The sequence below is a fragment of the Tachysurus fulvidraco genome, chromosome 25 (genome assembly GCF_022655615.1).
Source record: "Tachysurus fulvidraco isolate hzauxx_2018 chromosome 25, HZAU_PFXX_2.0, whole genome shotgun sequence".
In the NCBI taxonomy this organism is placed as follows: Eukaryota; Metazoa; Chordata; class Actinopteri; order Siluriformes; family Bagridae; genus Tachysurus; species Tachysurus fulvidraco.
The window spans coordinates 17,449,199-17,466,353 of record NC_062542.1 but is presented as its reverse complement, the minus strand read 5'-3'; the positions used below and the strand labels follow the sequence as shown (position 1 = coordinate 17,466,353).

Genomic DNA, 17,155 nt, shown 5'->3' with positions numbered 1-17,155 from the left:
TCATCATCATTACCCTTAAGTCTTTAGGATGCAGATTTTTACCCACATTTCATGTAGCAGTGATCATTAACACAACAGGATGTTTATTGAAAGGCTGGAGCTCATTAGCACATGGTAACTTTAGCCAATATGTAGGTTGTGGTACAGATCGTGTGAGAAAGGCATCAGCACTTTAACGTCTGTTTGTGTAAAAGTCCATTTTATCATCAGGAAGAGCAACGAGAACGAAATGTCAGATATGAACAAATCTCATCATCAAAGGAAATTTTATGTCAAAACAGAAGTCTTTAGTTTAAAGAGTCAACGTCGTTTTTAAAACTCCACAAACTCACATTATGAAAAATAACCAAGTCAGACAACTCATCGTTTGTCATCATTTTCCTTCAAAGGGAAAAAAAAATAAAAAATAGTAGCACGATCACACGATATCATGTTAAGAGCAAAATCTGAACTCAAAACGTTCCCTCGACTCTACGGTTATCAGATGCTTTTACATGTAAAGCAAATTCATACGATTATAAAATGACATTGAGCAGAAGTACAGCCTTGTGGACATGATCAGAAGATCATTTATTAAACTTTTCCCCCAACATTAAATAAAAAAAAAAAAACAACAAAAAAAAAACACCCTAATTAAAAAGGAGCTCCTGGTGCAGCAGCCTCTGAAACAGCCTGAAGATTGTCTCCACCTTACAAAGACTATTCTATTCTAAAACTACTCTGTACTGCAACAGATACGCTGCAGAGACCAAATGTCCTCCAGGCGTCATCTTAATCGATGGTCTGCACGATGACGATCTGAGCGTGTTCGAGGTCTGAGGAACCAGGAATTTCATACTGCTCCACAACATAACTCACTTGCTCCCCGGACTCTCCGTGCTGAATGAGCACTGGGGTGTCTGTGGATTCGTCATGTTGGATGATCATCGGTGATCCTGTAGCTTCCGAATGCTGGATGATCATGGGAGTCTCGGAGGAATCTGCATGTTGGATAATCATTGGCGATCCTGAGATCATCTGTGCTCCTGAGGAATCAGCATGTTGGATAATCAGTGGTGTGTCTGAACCTTCTGAATGCTGAAAAATCATTGGAGTTCCTCCTGCTTCTGAATGCTGGATGATCATAGGAGTTCCTCCAGCTTCGGAGTGCTGGATGATCATCGGTGTTCCTCCGGCTTCAGCGTGCTGGATGATCATAGGAGCCTCCGAGGACTCTGCGTGCTGGATGATCATTGGGGATCCTGAGATCATTTGGGTTCCTGAAGCGTCCGAATGCTGGATGATCATCGGTGCTTCTGTGCCGTCGGAATGTTTAATGATCATTGGGGTTTCTGGCTGATGGATGATCATTGAGGCCTCAGAGGTGAGAGGGGATTCATCTGGGAAGCTTGGCTCTGGGGATTCTGATAGAACAGACCGCACTCGGGCTATCAGACCCTGGTGATCGATCGGGATGTTGATGGGACACTCGACGGATTCTGGTTTCTTTGGCTCGTCGTCTTGCTCTGTAGGAGCTGATTGGTTAAAAAATGGTTATTTAGAGGCAAAGTTAAAAGTGTTCCTGAAGGCTGTAATAATGTTCCACACTTACCTTTGTGTCTTAGAGCTTGATGCTTCTTTAGGCTATAAATATCAGAGAGAGTGCTTCCACAGATATTACAGATCACTCTTCTCGAACCTGAATTGAAGAACACACCAGTCAAGTATAATAATATAATAAGCCCAGCAAATATTTTCAGAAATATGGGTTTATATTTTGCTCCAATTCACCATTATGGATGTCCATGTGCTTCCTGAGCTCCCCAGATGTTAAGCAGGGTTTCCCACAGTCCAGACAGATGTAAGGAGTCACTCCTGGGAAAAATTAATGACAAAATGTGTCAAATGCTTTAACTCCATAAAAGTGCTGCTGATGAGTTTTATCTGGTGTTGTCTCACCTGTGTGCTTCCTGGTGTGTGAGATGAGCGAGCTGGAGACAGCGAAGGCCATCCCACACGTGTCACAGACGTAGGGTTTCTCCCCCGTGTGTCGGCGCTTGTGGTACATCAGCGTGCTGGCCTGAGTGAAACGCTTCCCACATTCCCCACATTCATACGGCTTTTCCCCGCTGTGTGTCCTGTGTGGAGAGGAAATGTTTCATACGTCATGAATCTAAGACCGAGTAGCTGCTGATTTGATCCCATTGTAATTACAGCTCTATTATTTTTCCCTGCATATGCACAGCACTGTACATGAGGAAAATGCAATCAAGATATTTTATGTCTTTTTTTTAATATCTCATTTAAATTAGGTGTGACACAATAAAGTGACACGTCCGACTGCTTTCTCGGCCGATTTCACAGACCAAACCTTCCTTTTCTTCATTACTCACTGCACTATATTGAATCCAGGTAATTAAGTAACACACCTCATGTGGATTTTAAGATTGCTGGACGTAGCGAAAGCTGCAGGACACACGTCACACTTGTGAGGCTTTTCCTCTCCGTGATGCATTCGGCAGTGATACACTAACTGACATTTCTGTGCGAAGGAGGCATCACAGCAGCTGCAGGAGAATGGCTTTTCACCTGCACGCACAGGAAGTGCAGACGTTAATAAAAAACGTTCGAAATCTTAGAAGAAGAGAGATCTGCGGTGTTAAAGCCGTTACCTGTGTGAATCCGCAGGTGAGTCTTGAGCTGGTTTCCCTGCCTGAAGCAGCGTCCGCACAGCTGGCACTGATACGGTTTAAGCCCCTTGTGTATGCGCATGTGTCTGCGCAGGCTGCTCATTTCCGAGAACAGGTTCCCGCAGATGTTGCAGATGGGCCGCAGCTTGTCTTGCAACACCTGGACATCCTTTTCCTCCTCCCAATCTTCACTGCCCTCCTCCTCCGCTGCTTCATCCTGCTCATTTTCATCGTTGCTGGCTTGGCTTTCTCTCAGCTTTCGGCTCAGGCTCCGCTTCCTGGTGCTCGTCCGGAGCATCTTGGAGTGTTGCGGAGTTTCTTGTTGGTCGTCAAAGGGCTCAGAGGAAGATGCTATTGGCTGGTTATTCTCCTGATCTGGTCCCTCATCCTGTTCCGTTCCTCCTTCCGTGTTGTCGGATTCTGGCATTTCAGATGGCAGGGGTTTAGAACGTGGCCTTCCTCTCTTACGCACGCTTCCTTCTTTTTGTAAGATCTGTGTGAACATGTCCTCTGGGTTCTGAATATCGTTAGACTCAGAAGGCAGAGACTTGGTCCGTGGTCGGCCTCGTCCTCGCTTTGTTACCACACCAACTTTAGGATTCTCAGTGTCTGATGCTGCTTTATTTTCTACTTCCTCGTTATTTACGTTATTTACAACCTCTGTGTCTCCTTGTGGATTTAAAGACTTAGATGCTTCTGACTGCTCTGTCCCGGTTGCCATTTCTTCATTATTCGCTACTGTGCTGTTCTCTTCAGCACAGGCAGAATCTACTGCTTCGGAAGACAGCGGTCTTGTACGTGGGCGGCCTCTCGGTCTTCCGGTTCCTCTTCGCACTACAGCAGTCTCTGTAATTGGACTCTTGTCCATCACCACAACATCCGCTTTATCAGAATCTAAAGGTCTTGTCCGAGGCCGCCCTCTCGGCCTGCCCCTGCCACGGCCTCGTCCTCTCGGTGAAAATTGTGGGCTTTCCTTCTTCGTGGACTCATCCTCCTCTTCATAAAGACGAGTTCTGGGCTTCCGGATCCTCTTCTCTGAGCCCTGTGGAGTTTGCTCACTGGAAAACTGGAAATCATCAAGTGATGCCACTTTTTCCTGAAACATTCCAGATTTCTTCTCTTCCTCCTTCCTCAGCATCTCCCTTTCCTCCACTTCCTCAAGTGGCTCCAGTGGTTCGTAGTCATCCGGGCTGAGCGGAGAACGAGGATCTGTTAAGATCGTGTCTGTCACAGCAATAGGACTGTCTTTGGCAGCAGAACAGAGAGCCAGGACCTCCTGTATCCCAAGGTACGATGCTGTGTTTTGAACATTTAGAATTTCATCCCTGCAGAACACACAAGGAGACAGAGACCCTACTGCATGTGTATATAAGCAACCCATTGTTAGTCATTTTAATCTTTCATTTTGCTTCAGTTTTTGGGAAAAAGTATGAAATGCCATTGTGGCTATAATATATGAGCAAATTGTCCTGATCAGTTTAAAATATTTGCCAGAAAATCACGGATATTTATAAACACCAGGTATAATAGATTTCCAAGATGTGCAAGAACCCTGCCGTGCACCCAGAAAAGCCTCAACACACTCTCAGACTAATCTCTAAGCCCCAGTAGCCATAGACTCTGACTCTTGTCCTCACCCATCCATGTTTAAGTTCCCCGTGTACATGTAGTCCAGCAGTTTCTCGAACACGGTGCTGTTAACCCACTCCGGGTCCAACGTAATGGTGGCGTCTTCTCTTCCTGCATCGATGCACTGTGTGGAGAAATACTCGCTGAAGGCCGCCAGTACATTATGGTGAGCTTCGTAGCGAGCCTGGCCGATGACCACGGTGCAGTCGCACAGGAAACCTCGCTCTCTCTGCTTCCTCAGCTGCTCCAGGAGGAACTCGCCGTGAGGGATATGGGCCATGGCTGTCAGAACGTCTGCTGAGAAAGTAAGAGAAGAAACAATACGTTATAAACAATCCCAACATCCTTTTGTGCACAAATGACATTTTATTACATCCTTGGATTCTTTACAACAAAGAAAATCTTCATTAAAAAATAACTCGTTCTCTTGATTCCTCTTATTTATTATAAGGAAAATAAGTGTAATTACAAAGCGTATGTTAAAGTGAATGTAAATGTTAAGGCTTATTTATAAGAGTTTTTAAGGTTGTGGACCACCAGGGCTGACGTTATAACGCACAATTCACACCATTTCCTCTCTTTACCCAAATGTCAGTGACTTTTAGTGACACACATCAGTATAAATTCATCCTGTCTCACATTACCGGGAACCTGAATTTTACAGAATTTGTCCTCCTGTGCTTTTCACACACAGGGAATGAATCAAGTGAATCAAATGAATGAATCATAATGAGTCATGATGTAAATCATTCTAATGTTTAAGCATTTGGACCAAAATATCTTCGTTATGTTACAGCATGAAGCCAAAAACACTGACGGACGGTTTTATATCTCATATCAACGTCTTTCTCTGTCTGTTTACTGAGCTCACGTTAGTAGCATCAATTACACAGGAGTGTATTATAACGTTATAACTCAATAAGATGATTCTTTTAATGACTCACTGCAATGATTAAAACTGACTAAACGTCCCTAAGGTTAGCAGTTTAATGGCAGGTGCTACAGCATCCACGGGCTTTAAGTGTGTGTGTGAGAACATAAAGTGGTAAATAATGTGGACTTTAACAGCTGTGACAGAACAACACACTCTGAGGGAAAATAAAAGTTCCCGCCGTTTAAAAGTTGCTAAGCTAAAGCTAACGCTAACTTCTGTGCTAACGGATTAGCAACTCGGCTTCACCTGAGACTCAAACCCTGTCTATAAATCCGATTTTAATGTGCAGTGTTTATACCATAAAACCTCTTATTTCTGCTGAAGCTCAGTAAAGATCGCGACAAGTTTTAACGATAAAAACAAAGGGCTCTTATTTCGGAAAACGACTCGGAATCCGGTTTTACCTCAAAACAGCCTTAAGGCGCGTTAAACCACATAATAAATATAGAAATGATTCTAGAAAAAAAACACTTATATTTAAAATATTTTGATGTGAAATATTTACACCTTACATTAATACAAGCGTAGATTAAAATCCTTCACTATGGTCGGCCATTTTTAGGCTAGACCAGCAGGCGCTAACATGACGTCATATCCGGGTCGAACCTGGCTTTGCTGGTTCATCCTGTAGGTGGCGCTAGAGAGTTCCATCAAGTTTCTACCCTCTGGGTTTCTTCAAAAAACGTGTTTGTCCAAATCTGTTGTCCACCCCATGTTTTACTACATAATAAATAAATAAATAAATAATTCACAGTTCTACAGTTCACATTTATTCACATCTCCATAAACCTGTTTAGAGTTTTTACACTAAAATAATAATAATCAGATCAAAACGACAGAAGAACGGAACATGGTTTATTAATAAGTATACATTTAAATGTAAAAAATGAACGTTGTTTACACTTTTAACGTGTTATCGTTTCTGATGCATGTCTGAGGTCTTACAGTGAAACACGATAAACAAATAAAAAAGACTCCTGAGCCGTTTTAGTGAAGAGTCGATTACGAGAGAATGAATGAAAAAACATGCACACTAAAGTTGGTAAAGTTGGAGAAGGGAAACACTCTCACTTTATTATCAGAGTGTGGGAAAGAACATAGAGAACATTCAGCTGCAATATGAACTCCAGTGAACAGGATTCGTGACAGGATGGTGTTTATACAGGAGGAAGGCCGCTGTGATATAATCGAGCGTACGGTTGGATCAGGTGACGGATGGTATCCAGTATGTCTGTGAGTAGGATGGGAGTAAACACTCCAAACACACCCAACACACCGAAACAGAGTGCCACAGCAGCGCAGGCTCCTGTCCCTATATTTCTCTTATATCTGTGAGTCACACTTTTAAATAAAGAACAGAATATTTTTAGTGAGCTCAGGGTGTGTCGAAAAAAGTCATTCAAATTAGTATAAATTAATAACCTTTTTGGCACATAAAGTGCTGAATATTCCACCAGAGTCTCTGCATTGTCTTCCTCCTCTTTCTGTTCCTCCTCAGGGTTCATCTAGTTCATCAGCAGAATATCAAGTAAGAAATAAGTCACTAGATGTGGTGCTGTTAGAGGAAAATAATCAACGACGTGGTAGTGTGGGATGAAGTTTCTTAAATGGTCACCATGTCAATTATTTATAAAATCTGTTTATTATTAGTGGAGCGTCTGCCATACACCTGAATGACCTGTTAATATACAAAGGATAATGTATTTAAAAAAATCACCAAACAAAAAAAAATCCAACAGTCTTGGTAGGTTAAGGCATAAATCTGAGACGGCACTCGGGTCTGCGGTGAAATAGTGATCATCAGAACTGTACCTGATCCTCAGACAGAATGCCGAGCTCTTCTCTGAGTGAAACAGAGTTCTCAGGAGCGAGAGCAAGTCTCATATCCACGTTCATGAAGCTCCCTTCACTGCTACTGTTAAGTAAATATTAAAACATGTGGATTTACTCTGATATATTTCACATAATAGAATAATTTAAAGGTACAGAGAATGTACATACACTAAAGCCAACGCCAACTGGTCTTCTAACTCCTTTAGGTTCTCCTTCATGTCCTGGATAATAAATATCACGTTTTAATATTTTTTACAATAGTAAAAAAAATCTACGATGATGAGCGAGAACAGCAGCGTACCTGGTTAATGGTGATGTATTCGGACACTGAGTTTTTCAGTTGCTTGATGACAAGATCCCTCTGTTAGAAAATGATCATGAGTATTCTACACCTTAACGTTATCTTCTAAACACAAAGCCTGTTAACTCACTGTCATTTATATTTCCAGCATTCAGCAGACTCCCTTCATTCAGAGCTACTTACATTTTAACTAATCAATTGAAGGTTAGGGCACCAGCAGTGGCAGCTTGGTGGACCTGGGATTCAAACTCACAACCTTCCGATTGGTAACCCAACACCTTACCCACCTTACCCACTAGGCTACCACATCCCTGTCACAAAGTCTCCAATTAGAGTATGTGTTAAAAACTGGAACTACATTTTACTGCATCACTCCGGTGTTGGGAAACTGGATTAAATCTCAAAAGATCAAATTTGGGAAGATTTTCCTCACACGTCTGTCTGTCTGTCCGTCTGTCTGTTTATCTGCCTCAAATCTTTACGGTTATAGAATCGAATTTGTGTTTTATAGTTTAGACATTTAATGACACAACATCCGCTTTTAGATTTCTATTATTAGTGATTTGGTTAAACAGGTTTATCTGCAGTGGATGAAAAGGAGTTAAATTTCTAACTAACTCTAACTTAATTAAAGATTACACAAGATTTACAGTCAACTGTGATGAAACCACTGTGAATTATTTTGTTTTTTATAAAAACGTACCTGATTTATAAGTTCATCTTTTTGTTCCAGATGAAGCCTGTTCTCCTCCAGCTGTTGCTGAAACATAAAGCAGATGTGTAATGTAATGTAATGTGTGTGTAACAGGATGTTTGTTGCTCTTTGAGTAATGACAATGCTGGGGTGGTGTGATGCAGCTGAAGAGATGAAGCATTTTCCCACCTGTTTTATTCCCCTTATACCACAGTTAATTTGCTAATGATAAGATTAATTAATGTATTTTTAAAACATTTAATTTTCTGGAACTGCCGCAAAACATGTTATAAAAGCATAAAATCCTCTGTCCTAAAGATAAAGTCTGATAAAGTTATAAATATCTCCTCCTACACGTCCCATTGAATGAGCTGCTACTAGCAAAACAATTAGACTAATCAGACTCTAGAACTGAACAGGGCTTTGCCATGAGAGATAATAAAACATAAAAACACACACACACACACATATATATAATAGCTAAAATAGATCACTTGTAAAGCTCTTAGGACACAGCTGAGCTTAGTGAACTCCTCCTCCTTCTGATCTCTTTCCAGGATGAAGCTGGACATCTGTAATGAAAAGTGCAGATTCACATAAATTTAACCAATTACATAAAACTGAAAAAGAAGGAAAGGAATCACCTCTGACCTGCACGTACCTCACTAGTAAGCACTTCTACCTGCTGTCTGAGTGTTTCATTTTCCTTTGCCTGTCACAAGATGACAAAAATAAAGTATGATTTGTAGAACAGTCACTAGGTAAGAGACAATGTCACAGGAGAGAACTCCACAGATTAATATCTGTCCTCTGTACGCACAAGTCTGTTGAGTCTGGCCTCCACTGCGTCGCAGATCTGATCTTTCTCTGTCTTTGCAGCTCGAATATCCTCCAGTTCATTCACAAGAGGCTGGACCTTCTGAATCGACTGCTTCAGGCTTTACAAACACACATTTGTGCATTAATAACATGTAGCAGGAAATATCTGAATGAAATGCACGATTATTTCAGAAGGTAACTTCTGTTCCTTAAGTGCTAAATAACAACTTATATATTTAATACTTAAAACTAACTCTTATTTTCCCTGTTTATTTTATATGGTGAACATGTATTCTTTATTCTGTATTGTGGGGTCAGAAGGTGATTATTAATATTCTATAACAGCAGCTCTGACTGTAGTGCAGGCGTCTCCAGCATCAGGCTGTAAATCTGAGGTTTCATGAAATCTTCAGCACAGACGAGTTTCTCTCTAACATTATACAGGCTGTTTTTTATCCCGGTGAGACGATGTGTGTGTAAGCATGTGAAGCTGTAGACTGCATGTCTGTGATGTCTGCTACCTTCTGATTTGGTTCTTGAGTTCATTGTTCTCGGACCTCAGAAGCATGTTGCTGTCTTCTGCCATTTCAACAGCTTTTTGTAGGTCGGTGTTCAAAGTCCTCAGGCAGCTGTTGGAGTGCAGAAGCTCAGCTTTATCTTTGTCATCATCTGAATGGCTGTGCAGCAAAAACAGAAATAAATACATTACACCAGAGAAAATTCTGTTTACTTTAGAATCAGAACCAGAATCGGATAGAGCTTTATCGCCAAAGATGCTTGCACATACAAGGAATTTGTTTTAGTGTCATACGCTTCCAGTACACAGATACGACAACACAGACAATACATACATAAAAATACATAATAATAAATACATAAAAACACACATATGTAAATACAAATAGACAAAAATATAAAAATTAATTGAAAAATAAATAAATTGTATGTACAGTTGTGCTATAGATGACAGAATGGAATATAATAGAATAAAATGGAATAGAATAGAATAAAAAAGAATGAAATAGGATGGAATAGAATAGAATGAGCCGCAGGGATGTACTAGGATGGAGGCTGGATAAATATAAGATTATTGCAGGTATTGTTATTTTTTTTTGCAGGGATTATAAGGTCTATATGTACAGGAATTTGTCTTGGTGTGTTGGTGCATAATACTATATGACAAGAAGCATAAATATAAGAAACAAAGGTTATAAAAAACGATGTGTATAAATTGTACACTAATGCAGGATGGGCAAAGTGGCCAGTGCAGATATACAAATAGAAATTTTACTTATATTACAACAGAACGAAAAACTTAACTGTACATTAGTGCAGGATATACAATAGTGGAGCAGCGTCAGGAAGAAAGGTGCACTATAACAGTCAGATTTGTGAACATTAATGTGTTGTATCTGAACAGGGGTTTACTGTGGTGTTAAAGGTTGTGTAAAGAGATGATCAGAAGAGGGGTGTGTGTGGGGGGTTGAATCTACAATGAAACTCATTCGGATCTTCAGCAAGTTGTTGATTCACCACAGTGCTTGGGGATTGATGTCTTCTAGTTGGTGATGGCTTTCAGATCTTTCTAGGCTGAAGCTGAGTCATTAGAGTGAACTGAACCTCCAACCTTTTATCGTAGCTCTTCTTAGCTGCTCTAATCTACTTATTCAGCGTGTTCCTGTGCTCCAGTATACTGTATTACTGTCACTGTCTCAGCTGTCTGTATTTCACAGAAGATACAGTATGTGCTTGATTAAAGTCCCCAAGAATTATTATAACATGGTGTTGTTCTGTCCCTGTAATCTGATCAGATTTTGTAAAGCCAGGCTCACTGAAACTCCTGCAGATTACAGTTAACGGAGAGCGCATCTAGATCTGGACCACACATCTTCTTTAACACTGATATGTCTGTACACCACCTTTCACTGATGTAGAAGCAGGTCGCTCAGTCCTGTGATCTCCCTGTCCGCTCTGTACAGCTGAGGGTTCGGCAGACAGGTGGCGTGCCGTCGTTCAGACAGGTTTCTGTAAACACACAGTAGTGTGAACGATCCTTATTTGTCCCGGTGGGCAGAAGGAGTTCGTCCGTTTTGTTGGGTAGAAAGTGTAAGGTCACCGGAGAGATCACCAGCGTCGTTAGAAATCCTGACTGTCTGATCTTCACTAAACACCTGGAGAGCGAAGCACTGATGGAGCTTTAGTGTGTTTTATAACTACATCAGAATATTTTAAACACTCACTCATTCTGATGTTCCTCTGGGGTGTAAAGAGAGTCAAATTCCTCCACAAACTGCATCTTCATCTAACAACTGAACATCAGATAAAAAAAACATTACAGTTATATTTATTATGATTCAGTACATTTCAGCATCAGAGCTGTAACACAATAAAGAGTGAAATAACGTGACAACATTTCAGTTTAATGACCAAACTAATTAAGTGAAATACTAAAAAGTCCCTAATAATGAATAGTGTTCACTTTTCAGACTAGTTACATTGAGCTAGTGTAAGTCAAACTAGTTAAATATAACTAGTGTAAGTCAGACTAGTTAAATATAACTAGTGTAAGTCAGACTAGTTAAATTTAGCTTATTTAGCTTGTGTGCTAACGCTCAAACTACAGACTCGTTAAAGCACATTTTATAAAGTTTTCCGAAAAGATTACATCTACAAACATATAACTAGAGTAATTTAAAGTCTCTGTTTAACCAAACATTTGTTAGCTCATTCTTTTCTCTCAGGTCTTACCGTCATGTGTCTTTATTAACAGATAAATAACGATAATGCTAAAATGAATCGATTCACAAGTGAATCTTACCGAACGACTCTTTAACGTGTACTCTGCTGAATCATCTGTATAATTATTAGATCAGTTATAGTTCTCTCTTTCATAATACAAATCAATAAATAACACAATATTATATCATAACACGCCACGTAAGTCGGTAGAAATCAGTTAATAGCTAATATTGAATCAAATGACTCGAATGAAAATAGAATCAGTTTCCACATGACTCATAAACTCCACGATCCCCTCAGCTGAGAATTTCCTTATGCACCTTAATTATAGTTTATATTTAATATTTTGCAGATTATATATTTTCTAACACCAGACGAAAAGTGGGTATGATTTTATTACATCTTCTTATTCGAAACCTTTTTCCCTTATTTGTTATTTTTTAAACATTCGGAATAAGTGTATTTGTTTACATGTATTATTATTATTATTATTATTATTATTATTATTATTATTATTATTATTATTATTATTATTATTATTGTTGTTGTTGTTGTTGTTGTTGTTGTTGTTGTTGTTATTATTATTATTATTATTATTATTATTATTATTATTATTATTATTATTATTATTTTACGTTAAGTAGCCCTAGGTCATGTACAATATAAATTAGGTGCCAGTACAATTCATTTTATTTGTTTGTTTGTTTGTTTTTTTGTTTGATACAAGCCGCAGCACCAATGCACTAGTATTTAAATAAAAGCTGCTTTGTCCCGATTTAAATTTGCCCCATTGCCCCACCATCTGCTCCTGAATTTAGAAATTCAGTCAGTTCAGAATCCGGCGGCTTCCCGAAACCACCCCAGTGACACTGACAGATTCGAGGACAGATAAGTTACAGGCAGGTAAGAATTATTTCTCAAAAGATTCATTAAAAGTGCTAATTTTAAGCATTTATAATGTTAGTAAGTCAAATAAATATATTTGTACTACTTTTTAAATATATAAACTCAGCCCTGACATTTTATTATTATTTAGTGTTTTATTAACCTACATTGTTTTGTGTTGTGTGCACAACAAATTACTTTTTATATTAATCAAATAAATAAGTAAATAATGAGTAGATTATTAAGTCTCAGTAGATTATGTGAGCAATTCTACTCCAGTATTCTTGTGATGTTGTTATTAGTGTGACAGAGTGGTTTTATAAATTTTGTAAAATTAGGTGTAATATTAATAGTTATATATATTAGGTCTCTTTTATGTAAACAAAAGCTAAGATATTTTGGTAAGATTTTTGTAAGATTTAACAGGCCTTGATTTTAATTTTATGACAGCTGTCTGTGACTCATTTGTGATGGGACATGAGCCTTAGTAAGAGTTTCCTGCTTAACAATAAATGTAATTAAACTAAATTAAATTCTGCAGATCAACAGAACACAACAGTTGTTGTTTGACAGCACAATAGGAAGCTGTATACCAGTCTGAGGCCACATGACGACTCATGCATTATAATTTCTGACGATGCACTCACTACCTTCTCACCACCTCACAGACAGACACAGTCTCTACCATGAAGACAGTTGGCTTGTGGATTATCTCTCTGACACTGGCCATCTCAGTGTCTTCCCAGGTCTTCCACTGGGGTCCGTGTCCGACGCCGATGGTCCAGCCGAACTTTGACCTGAACAGGGTTTGGAGAAACTTTCTTGTCGTTTATTTCCCAAATTCCACTCATTTACTGTGACTGGATTCATCTTTTCTATTTTGTTTTTAAATGCAGTACCTAGGAAAGTGGTATGAAATCGAGAAGATCCCAGCAACCTATGAGAAAGGTACATGCATCGAAACCAACTACTCCCTCAGACCTGACAAGACCATCAGGGTTGTTTATGCTCGGACCCGGTGAGGGATTTATATTTAAATGGTTTGTATATTATTACAAATGGATGTATGAGATCTAATTCCATTCTATATATTTATGATGTGCTGTTTACAGTAAAGGAAAAGTGAGGACTGCTGAGGGAACGGCCATCATACAGAACCAAAGAGAACCAGCTAAACTCGGAGTCAGTTTCTCATACTGTGAGTATTTAAAGGTGCAGTTGTCAATTTTTTTATTCTTTGCTTGTAGAAATAACATGAAACATCTGTAGTTTATTAATTTGGTGAGACCTTTTGTCAGTCATTTTATACACAACAAGCTCATTTCAAATAGTTCATCTAAATCATGCTGCAGGTTTCTTTATGTGATGTGTTAATCTCACTGATAAGCCTCAGCTCAAAGAAATCTAGATGGAAGCGTCGACTCTTTTCAGTGAGTCAGAACAATCCACTCAGTTCACTAATAAGAGCTGACTCCCAAACAAATTCACTACCAGCCATGAATCTGACAATAAGATAATAAAATTAAGATGCTTACAAATTACTGTAACGAATTTTATATAATTTAATCTGAAGTAAGGTGATTATTGAGTGACTCATGTAGAAATTATTACTAAAATAATAACAACAACAACAACAACAATAATATATTCAGAGTAGCTTCCATAGTTAATTTACCTTCTACAGCAAAAGAGAGAATAATCTGACTTGAAGAGAATAAAATACACATAAGAGCATGAAATAACTAAATAATGATGAGGTAAGAACACTGAGCTGCTCAGATTCTGTTTAAATAAAATGTAAGTGTAGGAGATCAGGACCAGATCCACTGCTTTGATTTACTGACTCTCTCTCTCTCTCTCTCTCTCTCTCTCTCTCTCTCTCTCTCTCTCTCTCTCTCTCTCTCTCCCTCTCCCTCTCCCTCTCCCTCTCCCTCTCCCAGTCACTCCCTACAGCCCGTACTGGGTTTTATCCACTGATTATGACTCTGTAGCACTTCTCTACTCCTGCTCTGATGTTCTCCGGCTCTTCCATGTTGATTACGCCTGGATTTTGTCCCGCAGTCGTTCTCTTCCTCCTGAGACAGTCTATCATGCCAAGGAGGTTTTCTCTCTGGACAACATCGACATCAGTCGAATGGTTCCTACTGATCAGCACGGCTGTGAGGGCGGGCCTTAAAACTACCACCACCACATACATAGGCCTATATGATGGATGAATATACACGCTTTAATAAGCGCAGATTGAAAATGCTTACAATGTCTTTCTTTCATAATCACTTTTATTTGTGTGCATTTACTTTTAGACCTAATCAATATGAACATGGATGAATTATTACTATTGCTTTAAATAAAAAGTGCTTAATTCCATAAACAAACAGTGTGTATTAACTGAGTGATGGTGATGTGGTTATTTCATAGAGTTATTATATCTCAGTTATTTTATTTTATATTATATCTATATAGAGTTATCATATCTCAGTGAAGTGTTTTAAACTCTAGCCCCGCCCCTAGCCCCGCCCCTAGCCCCGCCCCAACATGTTTTTTCAACATAATATTTTAAAATAATTTTTTGTGCTGTACTTCCGAATCACTGCTCATCAGCGCCCCCTGTCGCCCAAACACTTTTTTTTCACATTTTCTCCCTTTAGTTTCTGTATTTCCATATTTATGTGTTTTCATTTATACCTGAGATCATACTTTAAGATAAGTCTGTTTTTTCCTACATAAATACATCCTGTACATTATTACAAATAAAATATCAATAAGCTCTTAATGGCTCTCTGGAAAATCTGAACAAACAAACAAACAAATATAAATGAACAAAATATCTGTTGATTTTGGCAAGGAGACACACACACACACACACACACACACACACACACACACACACACACACACACACACACACACACACACACACACACACACACACACACACACACACATACACACAAACGCACACACACACACACACACACACACACACACACACACACACACACACACACACACACACACACACACACACAAACGCACACACACACACACACACACACACACACACACACACACACACACACACACACACACACACACACACACACACACACACACACACACACTTACTTACAAACACACAGTCCTCATTCAGAAACTCTGAACATTTCCAGCAGCTCCCAGCAGCTAAGGATAATACATAGAAAAAACAGCACCTTAAAACAGGTAAATTATTAAAATTAACTTCTAATACAAAAAGGAAGGAAACTGAAGATTAAACTGGAAGATTTATAAACTTTGAGGTTTTTTATTCCTGCATTTGATTTGATTCCTCTGTGTGTTTAGTGAAAGATGAAGTGGTGTGTTCTGATTTGTGTTTTCTTCGTGTGTTTTGCTGCCAATCATCTCACCGGTGAGAAACTTTTAACTTTTTTTTTAATGATTTTATTGAATCTTTCAATCACGGTAAAAATTCTAGAAAACAGATTTCTGAATTCTGAAAACAGGCTTTAATTTCACATCCTGTATGCATGTCATGTTTGACTGTATTAATTCTGTAAGCAGAGAAAAATACTTAAAAATAAACTTGGCACAAAACTCCACACTTCCTGAGTCATGTGAATCAACTCTTTGTGAGCTGTTTAACTGATAGACCCCTCTCTCTCTCTCTCTCTCTCTCTCTCTCTCTCTCTCTCTCTCTCTCTCTCTCTCTCTCTCTTTCAGGGGCTCGAGTCATTAATGAAGAAGGTAAACATTTTTTGGTCCTATGTGATGTCTTATTTGAGCCATAAGAAAATTTCTTTCTTTGCTCCTTCACAAAACATGAAACAAACAATTTTCATATGAATTATAAATATTTGACACAATTATAGCATTTATAATGGTATAAAAATTATAAATGCTATAACTTTCAGGTTGCTGTTAAAAGCCAGTTCTATTACTTCCTGGTTTTGTGGTTGGTATTTAGTTGTAAATGGTATTTAAGGCTTTACAGTTACAGTTCTCTTGGAGTTTAAATGTATTCCCCTGGATATAATGGATGTTTTGGTGTTTCTGCATCGACAGAATCTGTATCTAAGAGGAGACTATTTATGCTTTTAAAATTAATAGTTACTAAAAAAAACATTTTGATATAAACCAGTAAAATTAAATATTAAAATGAAATGATTTGTGCATAAGAACCTCCACATCTGTGCTACCGGTCTGTCATGTTTCTGTATACTCAGTTCCCTATGAGGAGCCTCTGGCCAGACCCTACTGGCCATATTCTACCACTGATTTCTGGAACTACATTGAATACTTCCGTAGCATTGGAGCCTACAACCAGATCAACGAGTTGGCCAAGTCTTTCTTTTCCCAGCAGAATCTCGGTGACACTTTGGGATATGAAGTTCAAGAAGGGCTCTGAATGGGCAATCAGACAGATCTGTGCATGGAGATTTCAGGAATAATGACAGAAATATAAATATTGTTTTTTTCTTTAATAATCAAGTTTTAACCTTAAATTCTATAAACACTAGATAGACTTTGTATTAATTTGTATTAACTGTGATCTACAAAATGTAAAAAAAAAATTGTAATCAGTTATACTTGTAATAAGGCATGTATTAAACATATATTATATAATAATCATATAGTCTTTATTTATACATAAA

The 17,155-nt window shown here is 38.7% G+C and overlaps 4 protein-coding genes across 13 annotated transcripts; 2 read left to right on the top strand and 2 right to left on the bottom strand.

Moving 5' to 3' along the window:
* Nucleotides 1–63: 63 nt before the first annotated feature.
* Nucleotides 64–5,877, bottom strand: mynn (myoneurin). 3 transcript variants are annotated; one of them, XM_027173751.2, is made up of 8 exons: nt 5,745–5,877; nt 4,307–4,592; nt 2,652–3,994; nt 2,409–2,568; nt 1,939–2,117; nt 1,771–1,854; nt 1,592–1,678; nt 64–1,514 (listed from the first exon to the last, which is right to left on the bottom strand). In XM_027173751.2, the coding sequence occupies exons 2-8, from the start codon at nt 4,576–4,578 to the stop codon at nt 772–774; spliced, it is 2,868 nt and encodes a 955-aa protein (XP_027029552.1). In that variant the 5' UTR covers nt 4,579–4,592; nt 5,745–5,877; the 3' UTR covers nt 64–771. The 3 variants fall into 3 exon arrangements, with proteins under 3 accessions (XP_027029552.1, XP_027029551.1, XP_047664454.1); XM_027173750.2 differs by having other exon boundaries at nt 4,307–4,595; nt 5,745–5,876; XM_047808498.1 differs by lacking the exon at nt 5,745–5,877 and adding an exon at nt 5,637–5,652 and having other exon boundaries at nt 4,307–4,595.
* A 394-nt stretch (nt 5,878–6,271) lies between these two features.
* Nucleotides 6,272–11,716, bottom strand: LOC113660323 (synaptonemal complex protein 1-like). 4 transcript variants are annotated; one of them, XM_027173727.2, is made up of 13 exons: nt 11,628–11,644; nt 11,120–11,188; nt 10,799–11,050; nt 9,401–9,556; nt 8,881–8,998; nt 8,722–8,772; nt 8,555–8,632; nt 8,070–8,126; nt 7,367–7,426; nt 7,234–7,286; nt 7,045–7,147; nt 6,655–6,737; nt 6,272–6,573 (listed from the first exon to the last, which is right to left on the bottom strand). In XM_027173727.2, the coding sequence occupies exons 4-13, from the start codon at nt 9,463–9,465 to the stop codon at nt 6,390–6,392; spliced, it is 852 nt and encodes a 283-aa protein (XP_027029528.1). In that variant the 5' UTR covers nt 9,466–9,556; nt 10,799–11,050; nt 11,120–11,188; nt 11,628–11,644; the 3' UTR covers nt 6,272–6,389. The 4 variants fall into 4 exon arrangements, with proteins under 4 accessions (XP_027029528.1, XP_027029527.1, XP_027029526.1 ...); XM_027173726.2 differs by lacking the exons at nt 10,799–11,050; nt 11,628–11,644 and adding an exon at nt 11,698–11,716; XM_027173725.2 differs by lacking the exon at nt 10,799–11,050 and having other exon boundaries at nt 11,628–11,705.
* On the top strand, nt 9,890–14,878 carry apodb (apolipoprotein Db). 5 transcript variants are annotated; one of them, XM_027173729.2, is made up of 6 exons: nt 9,890–9,975; nt 12,437–12,521; nt 13,172–13,309; nt 13,400–13,521; nt 13,616–13,701; nt 14,444–14,878. In XM_027173729.2, the coding sequence occupies exons 3-6, from the start codon at nt 13,190–13,192 to the stop codon at nt 14,677–14,679; spliced, it is 564 nt and encodes a 187-aa protein (XP_027029530.1). In that variant the 5' UTR covers nt 9,890–9,975; nt 12,437–12,521; nt 13,172–13,189; the 3' UTR covers nt 14,680–14,878. The 5 variants fall into 5 exon arrangements, with proteins under 5 accessions (XP_027029530.1, XP_027029536.1, XP_027029534.1 ...); XM_027173733.2 differs by having other exon boundaries at nt 9,895–9,975; nt 12,437–12,517; XM_047808501.1 differs by lacking the exon at nt 9,890–9,975 and adding an exon at nt 11,864–11,999 and having other exon boundaries at nt 12,437–12,517.
* A 729-nt stretch (nt 14,879–15,607) lies between these two features.
* On the top strand, nt 15,608–17,095 carry otos (otospiralin). The gene is made up of 4 exons (XM_027173817.2): nt 15,608–15,725; nt 15,846–15,912; nt 16,224–16,247; nt 16,727–17,095. Exons 2-4 carry the CDS (start codon nt 15,852–15,854, stop codon nt 16,906–16,908), a joined length of 267 nt encoding a protein of 88 aa, XP_027029618.1. The 5' UTR covers nt 15,608–15,725; nt 15,846–15,851; the 3' UTR covers nt 16,909–17,095.
* Nucleotides 17,096–17,155: the final 60 nt, after the last annotated feature.

What these genes read in the sequence shown, in the direction of transcription:
- mynn (XM_027173751.2), bottom strand. Translation starts at nt 4,578, where the DNA reads ATGGCCCATATCCCTCACGGCGAGTTCCTCCTGGAGCAGCTGAGGAAG. An exon ending in AATCTTAAAATCCACATGAG is followed by an intron (nt 2,118 to 2,408) that starts GTGTGTTACTTA and finishes CTCTCCACACAG; the next exon opens with GACACACAGCGGGGAAAAGC. An exon ending in TCAAGCTCTAAGACACAAAG is followed by an intron (nt 1,515 to 1,591) that starts GTAAGTGTGGAA and finishes TTAACCAATCAG; the next exon opens with CTCCTACAGAGCAAGACGAC.
- LOC113660323 (XM_027173726.2), bottom strand. Translation starts at nt 11,181, where the DNA reads ATGAAGATGCAGTTTGTGGAGGAATTTGACTCTCTTTACACCCCAGAG. An exon ending in CTCAAGAACCAAATCAGAAG is followed by an intron (nt 8,999 to 9,400) that starts GTAGCAGACATC and finishes GTGTTTGTAAAG; the next exon opens with CCTGAAGCAGTCGATTCAGA. An exon ending in AATACATCACCATTAACCAG is followed by an intron (nt 7,287 to 7,366) that starts GTACGCTGCTGT and finishes TTTATTATCCAG; the next exon opens with GACATGAAGGAGAACCTAAA.
- apodb (XM_027173729.2), top strand. Translation starts at nt 13,190, where the DNA reads ATGAAGACAGTTGGCTTGTGGATTATCTCTCTGACACTGGCCATCTCA. An exon ending in CGAACTTTGACCTGAACAGG is followed by an intron (nt 13,310 to 13,399) that starts GTTTGGAGAAAC and finishes TTTTAAATGCAG; the next exon opens with TACCTAGGAAAGTGGTATGA. An exon ending in GTTGTTTATGCTCGGACCCG is followed by an intron (nt 13,522 to 13,615) that starts GTGAGGGATTTA and finishes TGCTGTTTACAG; the next exon opens with TAAAGGAAAAGTGAGGACTG.
- otos (XM_027173817.2), top strand. Translation starts at nt 15,852, where the DNA reads ATGAAGTGGTGTGTTCTGATTTGTGTTTTCTTCGTGTGTTTTGCTGCC. An exon ending in TGCTGCCAATCATCTCACCG is followed by an intron (nt 15,913 to 16,223) that starts GTGAGAAACTTT and finishes TCTCTCTTTCAG; the next exon opens with GGGCTCGAGTCATTAATGAA. An exon ending in TCGAGTCATTAATGAAGAAG is followed by an intron (nt 16,248 to 16,726) that starts GTAAACATTTTT and finishes CTGTATACTCAG; the next exon opens with TTCCCTATGAGGAGCCTCTG.